The sequence below is a fragment of the Polypterus senegalus genome, chromosome 4, assembly GCF_016835505.1.
Source record: "Polypterus senegalus isolate Bchr_013 chromosome 4, ASM1683550v1, whole genome shotgun sequence".
In the NCBI taxonomy this organism is placed as follows: Eukaryota; Metazoa; Chordata; class Cladistia; order Polypteriformes; family Polypteridae; genus Polypterus; species Polypterus senegalus.
Window position 1 is genome coordinate 31,747,711 of NC_053157.1, and position 21,331 is coordinate 31,769,041.

General features: G+C 38.4%; 1 protein-coding gene across 3 annotated transcripts in view; it reads left to right on the forward strand.

Moving 5' to 3' along the window:
• dcc (DCC netrin 1 receptor) overlaps positions 1-21,331 on the forward strand; it is an 842,366-nt gene that overhangs the window by 616,185 nt on the left and 204,850 nt on the right. For all 3 annotated transcript variants that reach the window (XM_039750409.1, XM_039750410.1, XM_039750411.1), the window contains exons 10-11: positions 1,796-1,944; positions 9,266-9,404. In XM_039750409.1, the coding sequence (XP_039606343.1) occupies positions 1,796-1,944; positions 9,266-9,404 (288 nt within the window). The remainder of the gene's footprint in view (positions 1-1,795; positions 1,945-9,265; positions 9,405-21,331) is intronic.

A 21,331-nucleotide genomic window follows, 5' to 3' on the forward strand; every position in this document is an offset into this window, starting at 1 on the left:
GTTTAATGAAAGTTGATCAGGATATTCTGTAATTTAACTAGAGTATTTTCCATTTATTTATGTACATCCTTATGAAAAGTTGGCCCAACACTAACCCCTTTTTATGAGTTATTGTAATTTCCCTTTCACTGAAGTACAGGGTGATAAAATGAATTTGTAGACTGCATATAAGTGCTTCTTTATTTAATTTGTTGCGGTGCATTTTTAGCTCTGCTCATTTATTCTGTTAACATCTGACATAATTTTTAATAGTACATGGTTACTGAGTGCCGTATTTAAATCTGTGCTTTTAATGACTTACATATTCAGGATAATGCTATAATTATTATAATGGCTGTTACCAACAACAGTAGCTGCATGCTGAGGCAGCCAAATAGTCAGTAGCAGTGGGTTATGTATTATGCTTGAACGACTCCATTCTAACTCTGGACTGTATGCTCGGAATGTACTTTTCCTTTAGATCTTTGATCTTGTTTAATATATTATTTCATTTTAGAATCCATAACATTCCTATGATTTTTAAGAAGTTCTTCCTACCCATCATGAAATGATTTAGATGATGTGCTAATATTTCTTGTTAGCCAGGTTTTTGTTATCCACTTACCTTTAACAATTAAATTATTGTTAGAAGCCATTTGTTTTACAATTTCTGTTACAAAACAATATAAAAAATTAAATGTTAAGGATTCTTTTTTCCTACTATATTATACTAGCACCTGGTTCAGGGATGGTTCCTGCCTTGTGTCTAGTGCTGCTGGGGTAGGCTTAATCCCCCATATCCCTGATCATGAAGTGGGCTTTTGAATATTATGTAACAATTTTGTTCAGAAACACAACACGGTGACCCTTTAAAACATTTTATATGCAGTTGGGTTACAAATTATAACGGTGCACTTTGTTTCAATATACATTTTTATTTCAAGATGAGAAATTCCCATCAATATTCTAACCTTTCATAGTGATCATGCAGTGAATAATCCTCTTAATTTATATGTATAATGTATTTTAATTTATATACCTTTTTTTACTTATATCCCACTTCTGACACTAATCTGTGGAAGCTTTTAAGAGTTTTCTTAAATGACCAATAAATCAGACCCATTATTTATTAATCATTCTTGAGCAAGGTTTATAGTTTGACACACATAGATGTAGACATAGGCTGCAGCTCCCTAAGGTGTATGTGCTTGTGTATTACACGGGTCACATTCATGAGTTAACTCATGACGTACGTTATCATACATCCTTATTACTTCTCAAAAAGAACAAAATAATTAAAAGAAAACAAGTAGTTAAACTAATAATAAGCACACAATGTCTTACACCTTTTCTCTAATGTTAAATGTTTGCCTATGAGCTTTAAATCAAACAGTTCTCTTATGCAACATATGAGCTGAGGCAGCTCCATAATTAGCAAAACAAAGATACCCTTAGTTCTTACCCTTCCAGATTTTAACATGCCTGGACTCCCCCAAAACCTACCGTATCCATCAATTTTTATAGGAGCAGGGCCAGTTCAGGCCCAAAGAAACAACCCCGGATTGGGCACTGGTCCATCACAGGGCATACTCATGCATACATCCACACATGTACACAGGGTGAATTTGGTTAGAAACGTGCAGTCTGTGTAAATGCATCCAACTGAAAACAGGGCACGTCAGATTTTACTAATATATATATATATATATAATAAGACAGATTATCTTTTGCTATGGGAATCCATTAAAAATTAATTATCATTGTTGTAAAAAGCCTCATGCATTGATTGCATTTTTGTGTTCTTGTGTCCTTACAGTGCAAGTTCCCGGACCAGTAGAGAACATGCAGGCTTTAGCCACATCTCCAACTTCAATTCTTGTTTCTTGGGAAGTTCCTGCTTATGCCAATGGGCCCATTCAAGGTTATCGGTTATTTTGCACAGAGGTGTCAACAGGAAAAGAACAGGTGAATTAAATTTTTAAAGATGGACATTTGATTTATGTCTTATTGAAACAGATACAAGGCAAATGAGTTTTATTGCTGCTTCTGTTGTTCTTGGACTTGGAATATTACTGGCTTTAAATTATTTTTTCACTGAGATACTATACAGTATTTTTAAACAGTAGCTAAACTACAGTATATAATACATGTAAGTTGTTCCAACCATGTTCTCCATGCCACTATAGTCAACATGTCTATTTCCATTATCCATTCTACCTGGTCAGAGGCCATCATAGTCAACATTTCAAGCTCCATGTGTCACTAACCTGATCAAATGCCACTGTAGTCAGCAAGACCTTTTCCATATTCTCTAATACCAGCATGCCCAGTTCCATATGTCATCTTACCTGATTAAATCCCATTGTAGCCAACAAACCTATTTCCGTGTCTTCTTATCTTTTCTGTCCGTCTTCTTATCTTTACATTGGCAGAGACTACATGCCAAATTCCATATACCTTCCTGTCTGTCGAGATTGCATTTTCTCATTTTGGTTTATCTGAAAGATTACTAAACACATTGGTACCTTTTGCATAAGGTCCACTGGAAATTCATTGAAGCTACAAACATCAAGTAAAAAGCATTAAGAGGACCTTCACCACAAAGCATAGCTGTGATGACTGTGTAGCCTCCTCCTGTTGTGTTCCTGGCTCTGCCAAAGCCTTGTCTGTTTTTTAAGTTGTGTCTTCTACAATCCTGTCCTACTCTCCTAATTTATCACATTATTTAAGTTAGATGTTCCATCTGCCCCATATTTGTCCTTTGAATTATCTTATCGTATCCATCCAGTACCATTTCTTTGTTCGACTTGCCTAATTTCAGACCTCTAGCTTTGTATTTTTCTACTGTAAGTTTGCCTAAACCAGTTCCTGTCTGGTCGTCTTCCAATGTCTATTCTCCAGCATGTATGTCTTCTGTTTAAAAATCCACACAAAATAACATGGTTCACAGAAAAGCCCTTCATGTCCACATACTGACTAAACCTCAATGGATGGTTAAGAGTAGATGTGGAAAAATGGACAAATCCCCTTAGGGCATTATTTAGTTCTGATGTGGTATCATGACAAAAGAAACGCTTTTGTCATGAGAGATTATGCTGACATATGAATTGTTTCCAGCCAGAGGTTTAATAGAAAGGATGTTAATTTGACAAACCATATGTGAAAATCATCATTAATAGCATGAAAATCAGTGAGTTTTGCCTCTTGGTATGTGAATACCATTTTCCATGTCTTGATCAATATACAGTATTCTATTTCTTCTAATTTACCTGAAGCTGGGACAAAGCCAGTATACCACCCTGCACATCTGGCTGTTATCAAATGGAGTTTCTCAAAAGGCAAAATAGGTGAGGCCTCAAAAAACATTTAAAAAGCAGGCCAGAAACCTACCTTAGAGATTTATCAGACCTCAACCAGATTTCTATGGCATCTGCTGACTTCAGCTAGAGCTGGCCCCAAAAGATGGGAAGCTGAAAAAACAACTATAAAATCTCAAAATCTACAACAAAAGTCCCACAAGGAGTAACAAAGTAACTCTAAGCTATAGCAAAGTAGCTATAAGTAATATGGCCATAGCCATTAGAACATCAATATAAAATGGTGGCAACCATACCAGAACTGGAATGAAAATGGCAATACTGGAATGATAAAAATGGTAAACAAGAAAATAAAATGTAAAATGTGCAAAGATAAAACGAGCAGCGTCAAATTGCCAAATCCCAAATTCATTACAAACCTCACCCCTCTGACTTCTCTATCCTCACTGAAACAAACTCACTGGATGTTGCTTCTTCTCAGGATGTCTGTTTCATCGTCTTCAGTGTTCCCTGTGTTGTTCATGTTGTACATTAAGGGTACATTTTGCCTGCTTTTGAGTGACAGTGACACTACTGGAGCAGTCCAGGGTCTCCCAGTGTTGATACACTCCAGTATCAGCCTGTCTAGTGTGAAATCACTTTATTTTCACATTTCTGCTCATTGCTGTTTAGTTTTACCTTTCTATAAAGTGTGCAAATGCTAATCTTAAATTGATTTTTATATAAAACAATAAATGTGCAGCATTAAATAATAATTATAAAGTACAGATTAGTGCTCTCAACTATGACCAACTAGCCTTAGAACTGGAGGACCACAGAAGCTGAAGTTAGGTGGGCCTTTTTTCCATAAAATTTGCTGTAAAAGTCTACACATTATTAAATTGTGTGCTTGTATTGCCATTTTTATGTCTGCTGCTATTTACAGTATAACCAAAGTAAGTATAGTTAAATGAAGTAAAACTTCCTCTGTACCTGATGCATACAATATTACATTATAGATGATTACTGTTTTTTTTTTTATCTGTGAATTGCTAGTGATTCGCATGCTCAAAGTTGTGAATGTGCTAGTCTGGCGAATGAGTACAAAAAAATGTTGCCTTGTGGTCATCATCAGCAGTCTGCATCTGAAATGTCCACTGTAAATATGGCTGTTAATGGCTAAAGATTTACATTCCCTGTGCCCATGATTCACTAATTAAAACAAAGTACTTTCCAGTGCCCAGACTCTCAGATTTGATGGGCGAACGTAATAGATTTCAGTTCATTGCATATTTCATGTTGCGAGTTGTGTCACTGAAATAAATAAATGAAGAATTACCTGAGTAAATCAGTAACAGAAAACATACTTCATGAAACATTAAATTATGTAGGCACATGTATCACAAGGAGATTGCATGTTCTCCCCGTGTCTGCGTTGGTTTCCTCCGGGTGCTCTGGTTCCTCCCACAGTCTAAAGACATGCAGGTTAGGTGCATTGGCAATTTTAAATTGTCCCTAGTGTGTGCTTGGTGTGTGTGTGTGTGTGTGTGTGTGTGTGCGCCCTGCCCGGGATTTGTTCCTCCCTTGCGTCCTGTGCTGGCTGGGTCCAGCAGACCCCCCGTGACCCTGTGTTAGGATATAGTAGGTTGGACAATGACTGACTGACATATCACTGTGTTTTTATTTATTTATTATTGCATTTCACAATCTATTCATTTTTTATAATATAATTTTCTATAATAATCTGGTTACTTTTAACTCTTTATGCCTCTGTGGCGAACAGCTGGGATGCCTTTACTATGGAAGAACCGGGAGAGAGGCAATACCTCCCCCGGAACATGAGAGGGCAGTCCCCCTGGATTGCATTGGGGCCACAAGCTTGGAGCTTGGAAGCTCAACCCTGCTGGGGCCATGGCCACTGCCAGAGGGCACCTGGACAGTTTCGGAGCTCTGGACTGCAGCACTTCCGCCACACTCGGAAGTGCAGCTAGAAGAGGATCTGGGGGCACCAGGAGTGCTTCCGGGTGCCCATGCAACACTTCCTCCACACCAGGAAGTGCTGTCAGCTGATTATCAGAGAGTACCTGGAGCGCTTCCGGGAGCAATATTAAGGAGGCCGTCTCACTCTGTTCTTAGAGCCAGAGTCGGGAGGAGGTGGACACAGCTTGTTGGTAGAGGAGTGGAGGTGTCATAAGAAGAGAACAAGATAAGGAAAAGAGGGACAAGGACTGAGCAGGGATTGCTGGGGATTGTGCATTGTATGCTGTAAAGGCAAGGAACTGTTAATAAATCATGTGGTGGTTTTGGACTTGTGTGTCCCTGAGCCTGTCTGCGTTCGGGTTAGGGGGAAGTATTCCCCAATATTCCACAGTCTCATACACCTTAAAGTAAAAATGGTTTCTGAACTTTGAGGACTTGCTCAAACCACATAATCACAGCTTTTATACACTTTAGTATTTCCGTTGCTTCTAAGAAAAAAATATTTTCAGGTTTGTTTAATGCTATCTTACTTTCTTGCCTTACGCCTTATTTTTTCTTATTTAAATATGCATAGCATTTTATTATATTTTTTGTTTTTAATATCATTTGACTCTAACTGTACAATGAACAGCATTTAATTTTCACTGTGCCCTGATGTCTAATAAAATTCAACAGTCGTAAGAAATGCACATAGAAGCATTCTGATTCAGTAAAGTAAGAAAAAAAACGGAAATAATAAGGATACAGCAGCATTGTGTGAGATCTAACAGAGATGCAACACATACATGCTCTGCCATCTTGAAAGTAATCATTTCAACAGATGAGCTGAGCAAACTGGAGGAACGCAAGCACACACAGCTCAGCTGGAGTGGGAAGCCCAAGTTGTCAAACTCACAGGTCAGCTGTCAGAGCTCAGAGATGTCGTTTTAGTGATGATACATCTCTAATATTCTGTCTACAAAGTCATAGTGGATATGGATTTCCATAGAGCTGTCATGGGCTTTTCATTTTCTGAGAGCATCTCACTGAGAATAAAGTGAGAAGAGCGCATGTTGTAAACAAAGATTAGGTGTGGCAAATCTGTGAAGCATGTAAAGTGTCTGGCAGCATGTACAACGTTGTTTAAAACAATCCTGTGATCATAGTGGACTTGTAGTGATGACAACATATTTAACGAAACACATGCAGTGACTTCTGCCCTCTTTGTTATATACTGCACATTTCACAGCAAACAATACAGCACTACTAAACAATTTCATTTGCAGCAGAAACATAACATATAATGTTGGCTCAGTGATACAGATGTGTTTCCTCACAGTTCTAGTATCCTAGGTTCAAATCTTGCCTGTGGCAGATGTGTATGTGAAGATAGATAGATAGATAGATAGATAGATAGATAGATAGATAGATAGATAGATAGATAGATAGATAGATAAGGGAAGAGAATCCACTTCCTAAATTTTTCCTCAATGGTTGTTCTAAATGTTATTAATTAGATCCTGTCAGGTTTTAAAAAAATTTTGCACAGATCCATCCATGCATCCATTATCCAACCCGCTATATCCTAACTACAAGGTCACAGGGGTCCGCTGGAGCCAATCCCAGGCAACACAGGCCACAAGGCAGGAAACACACCCTGGGCAGGGCACCAGCCGACCACCATTTGCACAGATCCTCTAAGTGAAAATTAGATTTTTTTCCAATTTTAAATACTATATATATTCACGTATAAAAATCGATCATAAAATCAGACACCCATTAACAAATAAGACACTTAATTATTATTTTTTTTACATCTTCTGGCTTCCTCCAATCTCTCACCAATTTCTCAGACACATTGAATTGTGTTGCAGCTGCGCAGTTACCAATTTCTTTCGCCCTTGGAATGACTTTTAATTTAAAACCAGCTTCATATTTTCTTCTGATCGAACGCTCTATCGTAGATAAAGGATGCTCTTACGCTAAAGGTGAATGAGGGTGTGAGGTACAAAAAACACAAATCAGTGCAAACATCGCTTTGGAATAGTTTGTGTATTACTGTGTGGTTACGTAGACACAATACATAGAAAAAAAAGGCTGTGCGCTTCATGGTTACTCTCTCAGGTGGGTGTTAGCATCTCATACTCTCTTGGACCAACATTATATTATACGACCGACATTATAAAATACCGGAAATTATACGGTAAAATCAAGCCCCGACTTATCTGCGGCAGAACTTAAACTTGACTATATATGATAATATATAACATTAGTTATCCATGGACTTAAAAGAGGTGAGTTGTGACGATGTGGGTTCTGCTCCATGCTCCCATCGCTGTTCGGGAGCCCTTGAACCCAACACCATCGGTAATGTCACCAATGAGCTAGTCAATGGAGGCAATAACAATCGAGCAAGGGGATGGTAAAGATGTGCAAAAGTGCTTTTATTAAAAGAAACAATCAAAACAAAACAGTGTTCCGTGTAAAGTGCAGTGCTTCGAATTCTTCATTAAATAAATAGTTCAATAAATAAATAATCCATTAAAAGAAAAACGTGAAGGTAAAAAAAACAATAAATAGAAAAACATTAATCAGAGACCAGAGATTAAAATGTTCTTACGGAAGCAGTCTTTAGAAATCAACAACAAGTTCAGTGCCTTCTTTTAACTGGTGACTCCCCTGCTTCTCCCTGTCCAGGCTCCGCAACAGGGGAGCCACTCTACCTGCAGCTGACCTTCTCTCCACTAATGATCTGGTGGCATCCCGATCCCTGGCTTCGGTTCCGCTCCCTCCAGACCGAGTCTTGGCTTCCCTGACAACCAGGACGCTCATGCCAGGGAGTTTACCGCCCAAGCCTCCCGACTCCCGCAGCATTCTCGGCCTTACGCGGCCAGCCATCATCCTTCCCGTCACTTCCGCTCTTTAAAACAGGCTCAGCGGGAGCGACCGCTAACTAGAGCCCATGGGTGTCGGCCGAACATCCCGCTAGGGCTCACTGTCCAGCTGCCTGCGAGCTTAACTCTCGCTTACCCACTCACTCGCTCCTTCTTCTGCACCGACTTCCCGCTTTCTGTAACCTCCGTCCTTTCTTTCTCTGATCTTTCTTTTTCTCCCGTTCTTTTCTTCTTTTTTCTCTCAACCAACTCGCGCTTCTTTTATAGAGTGAGGGGCCATAGCAGCTGCAGCACATTAGCCACGGGAACAATCACGGATGTGGGCAGTCCCTCACCTGTGCACTCGGTGAGAAATGCCCACACTGCAGATCGCCCCGTGGCTTGCTATGGCCCAACACCCACTCACTAAGCCGCCGCAAGAGCGGTGATTATTTATTTAAAAAATGGCCTTTACTAAACGAGCTGTGGACCCACAACACCACATGAGTTAGGATTCTTCCAGTTGAGCAAGATAAGTCCACGTGCTAATAGTGAAGTAAAGGCAATTACAGTTTTGTCTGTCCTTCTGTCTAGAGACCAGATGGAGACGAAAAAAGAGATTGCTGAGTAACTCCATACAATACTCCAATCACAAAGAAATAAAAGCACCTATTCAAGATCAGCAAGTTACATTGTTTATGAATATACAACCGAAGGCTTTTGAACCAAGTACTGATTGTGTGTCAATCAAAAATAGTATTTTTTGTAAATCTCAGGTTGAGTGTTGTGATTCAGTTGGGCTCAAGAGGATTTCTTGGCAGGGAGGTCTAGCAGTTTAAGGCTGAAAAATACAGTAAAGAAAAGAGAAGAAAAAAATTAATCCATAAACAGCTTGGCTTCATCAGCCAATCCTTGCAGATGCTACCGGGAGTCCCCAAATGTGAAATTGGGTGATTAATAGATAAGAATGTTTTTCTGGCTACTGTTTATTCTTATTAAATTGAATATAGCTGAGAGCTTTTATGAATATTACTTGCCGGTTTCATTACAATGTTGGTGCTTCTTCATCTGGTACTACACATGATAGTGAAGCACTTCTCTGCACTCCTCTACCAGATCCTGTTGATGTCTAACACTGATTTCTCTTTTATATTATAGAATATAGAGGTGGACAACCTATCTTACAGACTGGAGGGACTGAAGAAGTTTACTGAGTACTCAGTGCGAGTCCTGGCATATAATCGATACGGACCTGGCATGGCTACAGAGGACTTGACAGTTTCCACACTTTCTGATGGTATGTTTCTCTTCTTATTTTTCAGCCTTTTAATATTCCCACATTATGTAAAAGACACTGTTGCGGACAGACAATTTCTAAATTGTTTAAGTTGAAATGGGGTTTTCATATGTGATCCAGTGCAATGCATTCTGGGCTGCGTTTGAAGGAGGCTGTATTCAGGTTGTGTGCACATACATTTAGGGCCTTTGAAAAAATAAAATGAGCCTGTTGTCTTTTTCTTTTTTTTTATATAGACCAGTCATTGTTCATTTATATATTTGCTTAACAAACACCTTTATCCAAAGCGACTTACAACAGAGGTCAACATAATTGAGTAAACATCAGTCTGGGGGACTGTTTATGAACTGTTCAGAACTGTTTAACTCTATAGCAGGAGGACATAATTCAAATTGACTAGCTGTGCTAAGTTCAAGAAATGTACATAACACAACATGACATTCACATGCCCACTGGAGTGTTTCCTGGTAGCACAGGGCACAAGGCAGAAATCAGCCCTAGAAATGACACCAGTCCATTACTGGGCCATTCACACAGGGCTCACACAGGGCCAAATTAGAATCACCAGTTAACCCACGCTGCTTTGGGGGTTGTTGAAGGTAAACACTAACACTCGAGGAGATCCCACATGGATGGATGGAATAGTCATTGCATTCAAATTCATTAATTTATTTTCTAATATGACTTATTATTTGGGACACAAGGGAAATGGGATACACAATACAGAATCCTACAGTAGTTTGGATTGTATTCCATTTACATTGAGCCATTTTTCAGTCCTGTAAATTGCATGTTTTTGGAATAATGGTGGAAAACATAATGCCAAACAAAAACTAACAGAGAGAATGGGCGAAACCGACACAGACAGAGACCAGCCAAACTCTAAACTGAAGATTCTGGAGTTGGGGTCCAAGGTGGGATAATCAGAGGTAAATAGAGTTGCACAGAAGGAGCAGGAACACTGTGCCAGTGATGGCTACTTGAGTTCTTGCCAGTTATGAACTAAGTTAATAAGACATGAAGTTATGGCATCAGATGTGCTCTGGTAAAAACATTTCTTGAATTAAGTAAAATGTCTTTTAGCAGAGAATAGAAACTTTGATTTGACAACACTAAGTTTACAAAATCGAAGAAGGTTAGGGAAAGCTAAGGCAACGCGAGCAGAATACCTAATTCTTCCACATTGGTATACGGCGTACAAGCCCAGAGTCATCCATGGCTGCAGCAACAGGGGGCACCCACCCCCCCTTGGGTTCAGCATTTAAAAAAGAAGACATTTTTCAATCAATGGACTAATACTTACCTTGCTGCCTTTACTAATGGTACAGAGATTTGGTCCCCAAATCCAGAATTAGACTGAACAGGTTTGTTCCTGTATAGATGGCTGAAAAGACAGATGTGTTAACCACATATTTAAAGGAGTTCTTTGTCATATTTTTGCATAGCACATTGATCAAAAGAGAGAGAACAATAGTGTGCAGTTCATTGTTTGTTTACTAAAATAAGAAGAAAGTTTTAAATGACCTCTGCGCATTATCAGAAAAAAATTGAAGTCCTTTACTCCTAGAAAAAGAAATAAAAAATGACTCCGGGGAGGCGCATCACCTTTTACTTCAAAAGATATATGGAAGCCGGCAGGCATTTAAGAAACATTTGTTTGCTTTAATTGCTATATGAATTATTTTTGCCCAATCTATTTAGCCCCAGTGGACTAGCCCTGTACTTGTTAATGGCTACCAGATTAAAGATTACAAAGAAGATTTTATTCTTAACTCCTTATCAGTCCACTAGACATGGCATGTCTTTGGTGTTTTATTTTAATGTGAATTTACTTCCTGTACATTTTTATTGTCTGAAATTGCCTAAGCAGAATACCTTTTTTTCCATGGTTAAAGATTAAATCCAAAAAATATTTAGCACAGTAATTAATTCTGTGGTGTCATACAGTAGATACTGTAAACTGGTGATCTTTTTAGTTGATGACCCTCACTTTTGGAGTGCTTGATTTCGTTTTTATAATCAGAATTAAAAAACCTGCAGAATTTCAACATTTGCCAGTAGATGAAAACATTAGGTGACTTTCACAATTATATTTATGTTTCAGACAGATGCAGACTAATGAAGCAGAAAACATGCAAATAATGATAATGCTAAAAGGTATTAAAATGACATCACTGTGGCCTTCATATAAACCTAGTCTAGTATTTAAATAAAGATTTGTGATAAAATCAGGAGTATAAGGAAATATCTGCACATCCATCAATCCATAAATGGAGTGGAGAATACAGGGTCCCAGTGAATAAATAAGAACCAGTCCCAGATGCCACATTTGTCCAGTACATATTAGCTTCTGTCCAACCTCCTATCCATTTAGTGATCCAACTTTATTCAGTTTTAGGAAGTCAGAGGATGTCACAGCAGTGGGGTGACAGCAATCAACCCTGGACAGATGCCAGTCACACGCACACCAATATTCACTCATACCGGCCAATGAATGATTATCTTTGATAACTCATGAATTCATAAAGAGTACCTGGGTAGAACAAGTCACACCACTTTATATCTGTGTCCTAAACAGTCATTTAACATCCATGGTCCCAAAAATGTAGTACTCATCTAGTTCAAATCATAAAATGATAACTAGACACTGATAAAAAGTAAACGACTTACTGCACTTTATATTCATCAGCCAAATTATAGTGATGTTCCAAGTGTACACACTTATATTCTAAATATATTCCACCAGTAACGTGCAGTGAATACACTTGACTTGAGCATTCCTAGTTTTCATCCTCTTTCTCTGTCTCTGTTTAGCATTCGTTTGCTCAGAGGTTGATGCGCTTGCTGCTTCCTGAGCAGCTCTTCATTTCTGCACTCTAGCGGCCTGCTTCTTCTCTTCATTTTTAGGCATCTTTTCTTGTTAAAACTGATTATGTCAGTGTTTGTGTTGCAATTACTTAATACATTTCTCTTAATTTTTCACTTAAGCTGGCACTTAAGTATTCCTCAAGAATGATTTAAGATATGAAGAGGTAGGAGAAGTGACGGCGAAGGTGGTAGGGAATGAGAACAGTGCCTGTACGGTCACCCTGCTGGCTGCTGCTGAGAGTTAATTCTACAATAAAATAAAATAAAAAGAGGAATAACCTTGGAGTTCAATCCTCACCCTGAAAGCAGACAGTAGACGTCACGTAGCATAGATCTACCAAATTTCAGGTCAATAGGACAAACGGTTTTCAAGCTACATGTGATTTTAAATCCTGGACAGACAAACGGACAGCCACGGTAGCGTATTATATAAGAAGATATCAGAAAATCTCATTGATGCCAATCAGTTTAAAAATGGTTGCAAAATGGGGCCTCTACTGTATCACAGCTAGACACACTGTTCTAAAATTGTAAGACTGAAGGCAGTTTTCTCAAAGGTGACAGTCTCTTTAGGAACAAACAAATATATTCTTTCAAGAAGTTCACCTGAAAACCTCTGTTATGTTTTGTTTGTGACTGCACTATATTAGGAATGCAGTAGACATCACTGTAGTTCACTTTATCACATCTCTTAATGTTTATTTTCCTATTTCTAAAATATTTATCACTTGTCCATGTTTTTCAGTAGATGTGTCACCTTCCTGGGCAGCAGTTGTACTTTAACTGAAGGTGAAGCATCTGAACATTATGACCAAACTAATGTTTCGACTCACAAAAATAACTTAGGAAATGTCTGTCTTTGAATCTCATGTTGACGGTCTGACTTTGCTTTCACGGTTTGCATTGTGATTTAGGTGATGGATCATGTGGACTTAACAGACTCCAGCTTGTTTTCTGACCATTTGCCAACTACTTGAAGTAAATCTTCACCACATTTTAAATATCAGTTATTTATCTTATTGGACAACTTGGTCTCAAAACAACATCAGAAGAAAACATGATTTAGGAATGTGTAGCAAGGTAGAAATTATTGCACTGTAAAAAGCAAGCTAATGAGGCTTTAAAGGTCCGGAGTGGAGTTTTGTTATTCAGTGCTACCTAAAACAGCATGATAGTATATGTCAGAGTCATCATTTGTAGATAATGGTGCTTCCTCTAGATGCAGACCACTTGTAATCTTTGACGAAATGAGAACTGTGCTTTGTATTGGTGAATTCTGCACCCCATCTTTCCATCAGCTGAGGCTGAAGCACTAGTGGGTCTAGCAATAAGAGAATGATCCTGAACAGAAAAGGAAGCTACCAACAGACCAAAGACATAAAAACTCTAAGACGGCATCTACTAGGCAAAGTCTACACTAAAACCTAAACTGAAATATATAGGTTGAATGTGAAAACAAGAAATGAATACAGAAAAACTTGGAAATGCTGCTGAGCTGATTTTATAGTCCATGGAAGAATGTGTCAAAGCTCCCCCCACCAATATATTGTTCAGGTTATTTCAAATAATGATGGCACAACCAGTTATGACATACTGTACAAGGGGCCAATTACTTTTTCACACAGTGATAATGGATTTTTAATTAACGTTTAATGAGCTGGGTGCAAATTTTTATGACATTAATACCAAAATATGTAACACTTACATTTTTTTTTACAAAGGTGAATACTTTTTCATGGAACACTACCCAATGAAGAATTCATTATCACTGAGAAGGGCCTTAGACAACCAAAATACAAACCCTTAGAGGAAGCATTCCATCTCAGATATATGGGACTATGTTTAACAAAAGTGAAGGTTCATGCAAATAATAAGAAAATAAACGTTTATAGTAACAGCAGTAGTATCCTTAGTCTTTTGTTCGTTTAACACAAATTACCTCTTTTTTTATAGTCTTTTTATAATTCTGTGGTTCAGGCTGTCCAACAACACAATTGGCAGATTAGGTTTCTCTCTGAACTACTCTTGACAGAAATCACCTGGAACTGTTCTTCCCTTAATTTACTTAAGCATTCAATGTTCTTCTTCTTCCTTGTCCAATTATTATACTATGCCATAGCCCAGTGTTGTGCATGAACTAGTTCAAAAGAGCCCATTCATTGAACAAGCTCATTTTTTTAAGAACGGTGAACTTAACGTAACGTATTTGGAAGTGAAGAACTTAAACGTGAGCTAGTTTTATGTGACATTCTGGATCTGGTTTAGGTCCAGATTAGACATTTTGCTTTACCCTGTAATGTAGGGGTGGAGCCGAATCCGATATTTGGATAAGCACAAATAGTGGATTTTTACGAATATTTATTTCGCACAAATTTTTTGCCATTTATTTGTATTCTGAAAAAAAAAATTATGTAAAATCAAATAGGCACTGTCTGTGTCTGCCTGCTTGTGCTTAAGCTGCACCCCTGCTAACATGAGCATGTGGTGAAGCTCCGCTTTCGCTTTTAGGAAAACGTTGTACTTTGCGAGGCCACTTAATATTTTTCCCTGTTGGACATGCAATATGTGACGCGAATTTTGACCGGCCACATAATTGGTTAGTTTACCTACACACTGGTTCCACAGTCACCATTTGTGTCACACCGTTGGAAACAGAGCCGTAAATTATACGTATGCTTGCATCTATTTAATTTCTTTTTTGACCGGGAGGATATTAGCATATATGGTTATATGTGTTTGTTGCTGGGTATAACCCAAAAAAGTGTATTTAAATAAAAAAAGTAAACTCATGGGTCATTTATTCTCACATTTCTTAGAAAATACAAAATGAACTGAACATGAACTAGTTCAAAATTGAACTATGAACGTAAATTTATTCATTTTAATCTTTGTGAACTGAAATTTTACCTCGTTCTTGTGAGGTGTGAACTTGCACAGCACTGCCATAGCCACGTGGCTGGACTGAAGTTCAGTTTCTTTAAGGTAACCTTGTTGCGCTGACCAGATTCCCAGAGACTTCTAGATTCCTTCTGAGACATGTTCCTTTTCAGACACTTCCTAATCATACCTTGAAAGAGCAGATGAGCATGATCTTACTTTTCTGCTGGTATGATTTGGAGTTTTTAATAGTACAGATTTCATTTTTGTACTTGTTTTTAAGTTTTTTTAAGTTTTCCATTGTCAAGGTATGGAAAAATGATATTGTTATTTTTTTTTTCAAACATCATTTTGTTTTTTGTGGGCTCCACTATTTTGGCTACTATTTCAGATTGGTGTGTTTTCGGTAACAAGAGCTCCCTGTTGTTATATCAGGGGCTTGGGCATTGTGACATCACATCCAAGTATATAATGTGGCAGCACACTCCTCGTGGCGTCTAAGATTCTGAATTCTTTAACAAAAAAAATTCTAGCATTAGAAGAAAGAACTAAATGATTTATTCAGGACAATATATTAAATGCACGTTATATCAACACAAAGTTTGGGTTAATGTTTTTGACTTGTAACTTTCAGTATCTTTTTTGATCCCCTGGAATTTTCCCTTTCCTTTTCATTTCTGTCTTGCATTTTCAGGTCCTTTCAAATTTTTTGCTTTTTTTTCTCTGCCACTTTTAATTTGAGTCAGAACATCGGGAATCCTTCATCCTTTGTGCAATGTTTTAACCCCTGCTCACAGCTCCTTCCTCACTCAAACTCACAGCGAACTGTGATAATATTTGCTCAGATGTTTAGAAATGACACATGAGCAGTGAACGGGAATTCATAGCAACATAACTCTTGTCACTGTGTATGCGACTGTGTATACTGATGTTCTGTCCAGGGTTGTTAGTTGGCTTGTGTCAGTGTGGCAGAGAAAGGCTTTTACTCTCCACAGCCTTGTAATGGAGAACAGAAAGTAGATGAGTTCCTAAACAGATGGATAATACACCCAATATATTATTAAGAACCCTCAAATAGCAATATGAGAGTCTGTCATTGTTTTTTAATAATAGAGCATAGCATTCTCAAAACCACTTAATCCAATATTTCCATGCCAGCATTAAGCCTCATTGCTACATAAATCCCTTTTTTACTTAAATGACATATTGGAAGTCCATCTTAGATGACAATCTGATTTTTTTCCATGTGCCTCCCTTACCATGTACCTTTGGCACATTTTTGCTCCTTCACATAGCAGTCAGCGCTCAATGTCAGTTTGAGAATGGCATCCCAATTCATCAGGAAGCCCATTTTATTCTGTCCATTGTCTCTTTCCATTATCTTTGGTGAGGGTAAGCGGCCACAGGAATTTATTGGCTGTCAACTTCTATTAAATTCGGTTTGCTGAATGTCTCAAACAGGCTCTGAGATCCAGGTTTTTCATTTCCCTGGTTAATTAGGGCCCCTTATGTGCTGTAATGAAATTGTGTGCATTGACTTTTCCTTTCATTTTTCTTTGCTAATATACTGGCTTTTCCTTTTTTTTTATCTCTGCCAACACTCCTACGGCATCATTTTGCACATTCTCAGACGTTTGCATGGTTATTATTTCATCTTTTTACATAATGTTAGAGGGACATCCAAAAATAGTTTTGCAAAATCCATTCATGAATTTATACATGTATTCCTTTTTATAGTTAAAATAAGCAGACATATGCAAAAAAAAATGCCCCTGAAATTAGATACAGCAAGTCTGGAATTCCACCGATGGGTATATTCACTTCAAGTCAGTCTGTTCAGTGTGTAGACTTTCTAATCCGGCCTGGCCAGAACAGAAAGTCAAAAGAGCCAAGTAAGCACGGACCTTTGAAACAGAGTGGGACTTCACATTACTTGCTCTCTGCTTACCTGCCCGGACATGAAATGTGTACAAAAAGTTTGCTCAACTTTCCATTCGAGCGTCAAATAACAGATGATTTTAATTAGTGGTGTTGTTAACAAGAGACTGTATTGAGTCTGTGCTCTGTTTTAGAAGGTAGTGTGTGCTACAATGTCTTGTCGTGGAAGGTTTATGGGGTGACTCTGTCTGAATACATTAGATACTTTTATTCCCACGCCCAGAATATTTCTTATTTGGACCCATAAATATGTCCTCCGCTACAACTCTTGTTCTCTTATCCTTGCACTGGAAGGAGACAAACCTCACAGACGTAATTCATTTGCGACTGGGACTATGGTGTGCCTTCACTCAGGATTCACTGCTATTGTGCTTCTCTGCTTTATTCATTAATATCCAAGGTGGAAGAATAGAGCAAATACTAAATGGAAGCAGGGGGAGTAGGTAAAAAACTTTTTTTCATTCAATAGATTCTGTGAAGCCAATCCAGACACAAACAGGCAGGACACCAATTTGCCACACACAACATATGGTATATTTCGTTTTAAGTGCACATATCACCAGCACCACAACAGTCCCTTCTTGCCGGCAGTCCTTCTGCCTCCTCTCCCTCTCAGGCTTTGTCCTCTTCCTCCCGACTCTCACCTCCAAATGGTGGGGACCGGCTCCCTTTATAGGATGCCCAACGAGCTTCTTCCAGCCACACTCCTGGATGTGGCAGAAGTGTGGCTAAATAAGGCCCTGGAAATGTCCATGTGCCCCCTGACTGTGGCCATAGGCTCCAACAGGGTTGACCCATGGCCCCACTGGAAACCAAGGGGGCTACCCTCAGTCGGCCTGGGATAGAAACTGTCCTGAAAATACTCTCTCCTCCGGTCCTTCCACACTCAGGGTGTCCCGGCTGCCCACCACAGTTCTTAAGCATTCTTAATACACCAAAAAGCAAAAGCAAATAAAAGTAAGTGTGTAAGGCAGAATCAAGGGTACAACCTGGATATTTCAGAAGCTTTCACAGATGATGCTGGCCTACATATCTACTGTAATATGTGCGTGGTATTCATTCTCTCGAGGTTACATTTCTGTGTGACTGTGTTTTTCCTCCTTCTCCTTATTGCTGGTTTTTCTCTATCTCTTCCTGCTTGAAGCTTACTTTGCAAAGCTTGTCATGGCCAAGGTGAGACACTTATAACGCCTCCCTGACCAATGTCATTTTGGCAGACTCTTTCACGAGGTGTGCACACACGAACAGTTTGAGAAGTCTCACTTATACTTGGGTGAAATTCCAGAAAATGACCAGCTTCCCATTTAAAGTTCTGACCTTTTCATCTTGCAAATCTGCATTTTTTCAAAATAGTTTCATTTTTGCTAATTTAGATTTCTGTCTGCGGCCTCCGGTAACACATCCTAATTCTGTGGTTAGACAAGCTACTACTACAGAGATGAATATATCAAATCTTAATAAAAAATTGTAGAAGTCAGTTTTTAAAAGCTGCACTTGTTGTCCAAAAATGCTTTTAACAAACATTTTAGAATAGATTGAAGAAAGAAAATTAAAACAAATTTTAGATATTAATAAAGATCCTATTCACTGACATCCACCTATTGTTAACGACTCTGTAATCGTGAAATGTATGTTACTATAATAATAAGTTGAAGTGGCCTGGGCATAACAGATAATACTGCAGCTACAAAATCCTGAGCCAGGTCTTTTCTGTTTTTTGTTCTGCCCGTATTTGTGTGGGTTTTTGTTCATATACTCTGGCTTTCCTGACATAGCCCAAAGGCAAGCATGTTTGATTAATTGGCCCTGTAAGTGTGAGTAGGCCCAGACAAGAATTGGCTTCCTGTCCAATGTAAGTTCCTGTCCACCCAATGGAAATAGAATCCAGAAATGGATTAAGCAAATTTGAGAATGTCAGGTTTTATTAATACCAATAAAAAGCTGGCAGCACAAGCACAACGATTAGTTCTGTTACTTCACAGCTTCAGAAATCTGACCTGATCACTGTCTAAGTCAACTTTGTGGTTTCTACCTGAGGTTGGGTGAGTTTTTGATCCAAGACTTAATTTTTTCCTCTCATTATGAAGTCATGAATGTAAGGTTATCTGATGAATTTTAATGATTTTTTTTAAATGATTTTTATTCCACATACAATATTAGCCTGGTGTGACTGTGAGTGTGTGCCTTATACCCAATGTGATATCAAAAGGCTCTGGTTCCTGTGCCTCTAAACGTGGATAAAGTAGGTTAAAAAAATAGATGGATAAAAGAATAATAAATAGGCATTTATATAAACAAACAAACGAAATAGAGATGGCCTTTGACTCCGCTAGCCAGACATTCTATACCGCTATATTCTCTAAAATTATTATTTTCAGAAGCAATAAGCATCTTTAAATTCATTAATCAATTTATTGTTTATTTAATTTATCCAGTGTAGACCTTTTTCATTGGAGTAATTAACTCGGAATGTCAAAAAGCCTTTTTCATCACAATGCTAATTACTACCATTATAATGCAATCAGTAACAAGTACAAAGAAACACAAATTAAAATTATTGCATTCTAACATTGTCTTTGGTTCATTTTCTTGCTGAGGTATCCATGCATCCATTTTAGCAACTTACTTAATCCATATCTTGCTTACAGGGTCCAAATTCAAGCCTGGAAGCATTTAGCTCAAAGCTGGAACCAATGCTTGATTTGCTAATACATTGCAGGGAACGGTCACTAGCACAGGGGGTCTGTTTAGAGGCGCCAGTTAAACTAAATATTAAAATTATTAGAAAACTTTGACGAGAATAGGACGTTCAGTCCAACAAAAGAAAAACTGGTTTTATTATATGAAGGTTCCTGAAGGCCCACTGCACACCACACTACTTGGTAACTTATTCCAAGTGTCTATGGTTCTCTGTGTTCTTGAATTCATGTTAAAGAAACAGCTTGGATCCACTTTAATAATTTCTTCCATAATTTCATAAACTTCGATCATGCTACCTCTTAATCTCTGCTTCCTTAAATGGAAAAGTTCAACTCCTTTAATTTTCCTCATAATTTATATCTGTTATTCTTGAAATTGGCTTAGTCACTTTCACTGGACTTTTTCTAGCACTGCTGAAACTTTTTTTTTGCACTGCTATTTTTATTCGTAGTTCGGAAACCAAAACTACATGCAGTTATAACTCTTGGGCTTATAAAGCCTACCATGACTTGTACTCTATACATCGTGCTATATAATCTAACATTGTGTTAGCCATCTTAGGGACCTCTGTACTCTATCTAGATGGTGTTGATGAGTCCATTATGACCCCTATGTCCTTTTCATAAGGGGTGCTTTTAAGGCCTAGTCCACACGTACCCGGGTATTTTTTAAAATTGGAGTTATTCTCCTTCATTCTTAAAAACAATCCCTTCCATATATATGCACTGTTTTTTATAAAATCTCCATCCACATGAAAACGCAAAAATCTACTGTCAAGAGCATGCCAAAACAACAGACGACATAACCTTAACCGTAAAACCATGTTAGCCACTCAGAATTGGTCCAACATAAGAAAACCTGGGAAGGCCTCCTCATGTTCTAGAATTCATTTTTTTGACAGGGGGACCATACTAGTTTTCAAATATGTGTTCAACATTGAATTTGCAAAAATATGGCCGCCATTTCAGTACAACATCAATAATTGAACACTTGTAAATACAAGTGGCATTGTATGTTAAGAGAAAACCTCCCCTTTCTGTTCAAATAATCCATGGTATTTGTGGATGGCTGTTTTATTTCTACGAGTCCCATCCACAGCACCAATGCGCTTAGGCATCCCATAGGCTCGGTGAAACCTTGCTACAAGTTCCTCTACTTTGGACTTATTAACAGGTAATTATACATACACAGTGCTCAAGTAGACCATAATTGCTTCATATGCTTGCCCTTACTATTTTAGACACCACCTATCTTGACAACCCAAAGGCGTTTGCCATCTTGCGTAATCTGACCTCGTCTGCTAAATGGAAGAGTGTGCAGGCAACTTTTTTCACAACACAGGAGTTCGCGTTACAGTTGTCTTTCCTTCGATGTGCGGGCAGAGCAGCTCGCTCAAAGGCAACGGCGATGTCCTTGACATACAAAAATTCTCTCACCATTGTTCTGGAACAACCACTTCATACTTAAATGTGTCCCACCAACTAAAGGTCCTATTGAGTCTCGTCCAAAACCGGCGATGTTGTCAGCAGAGTCTGTGTTGTTGG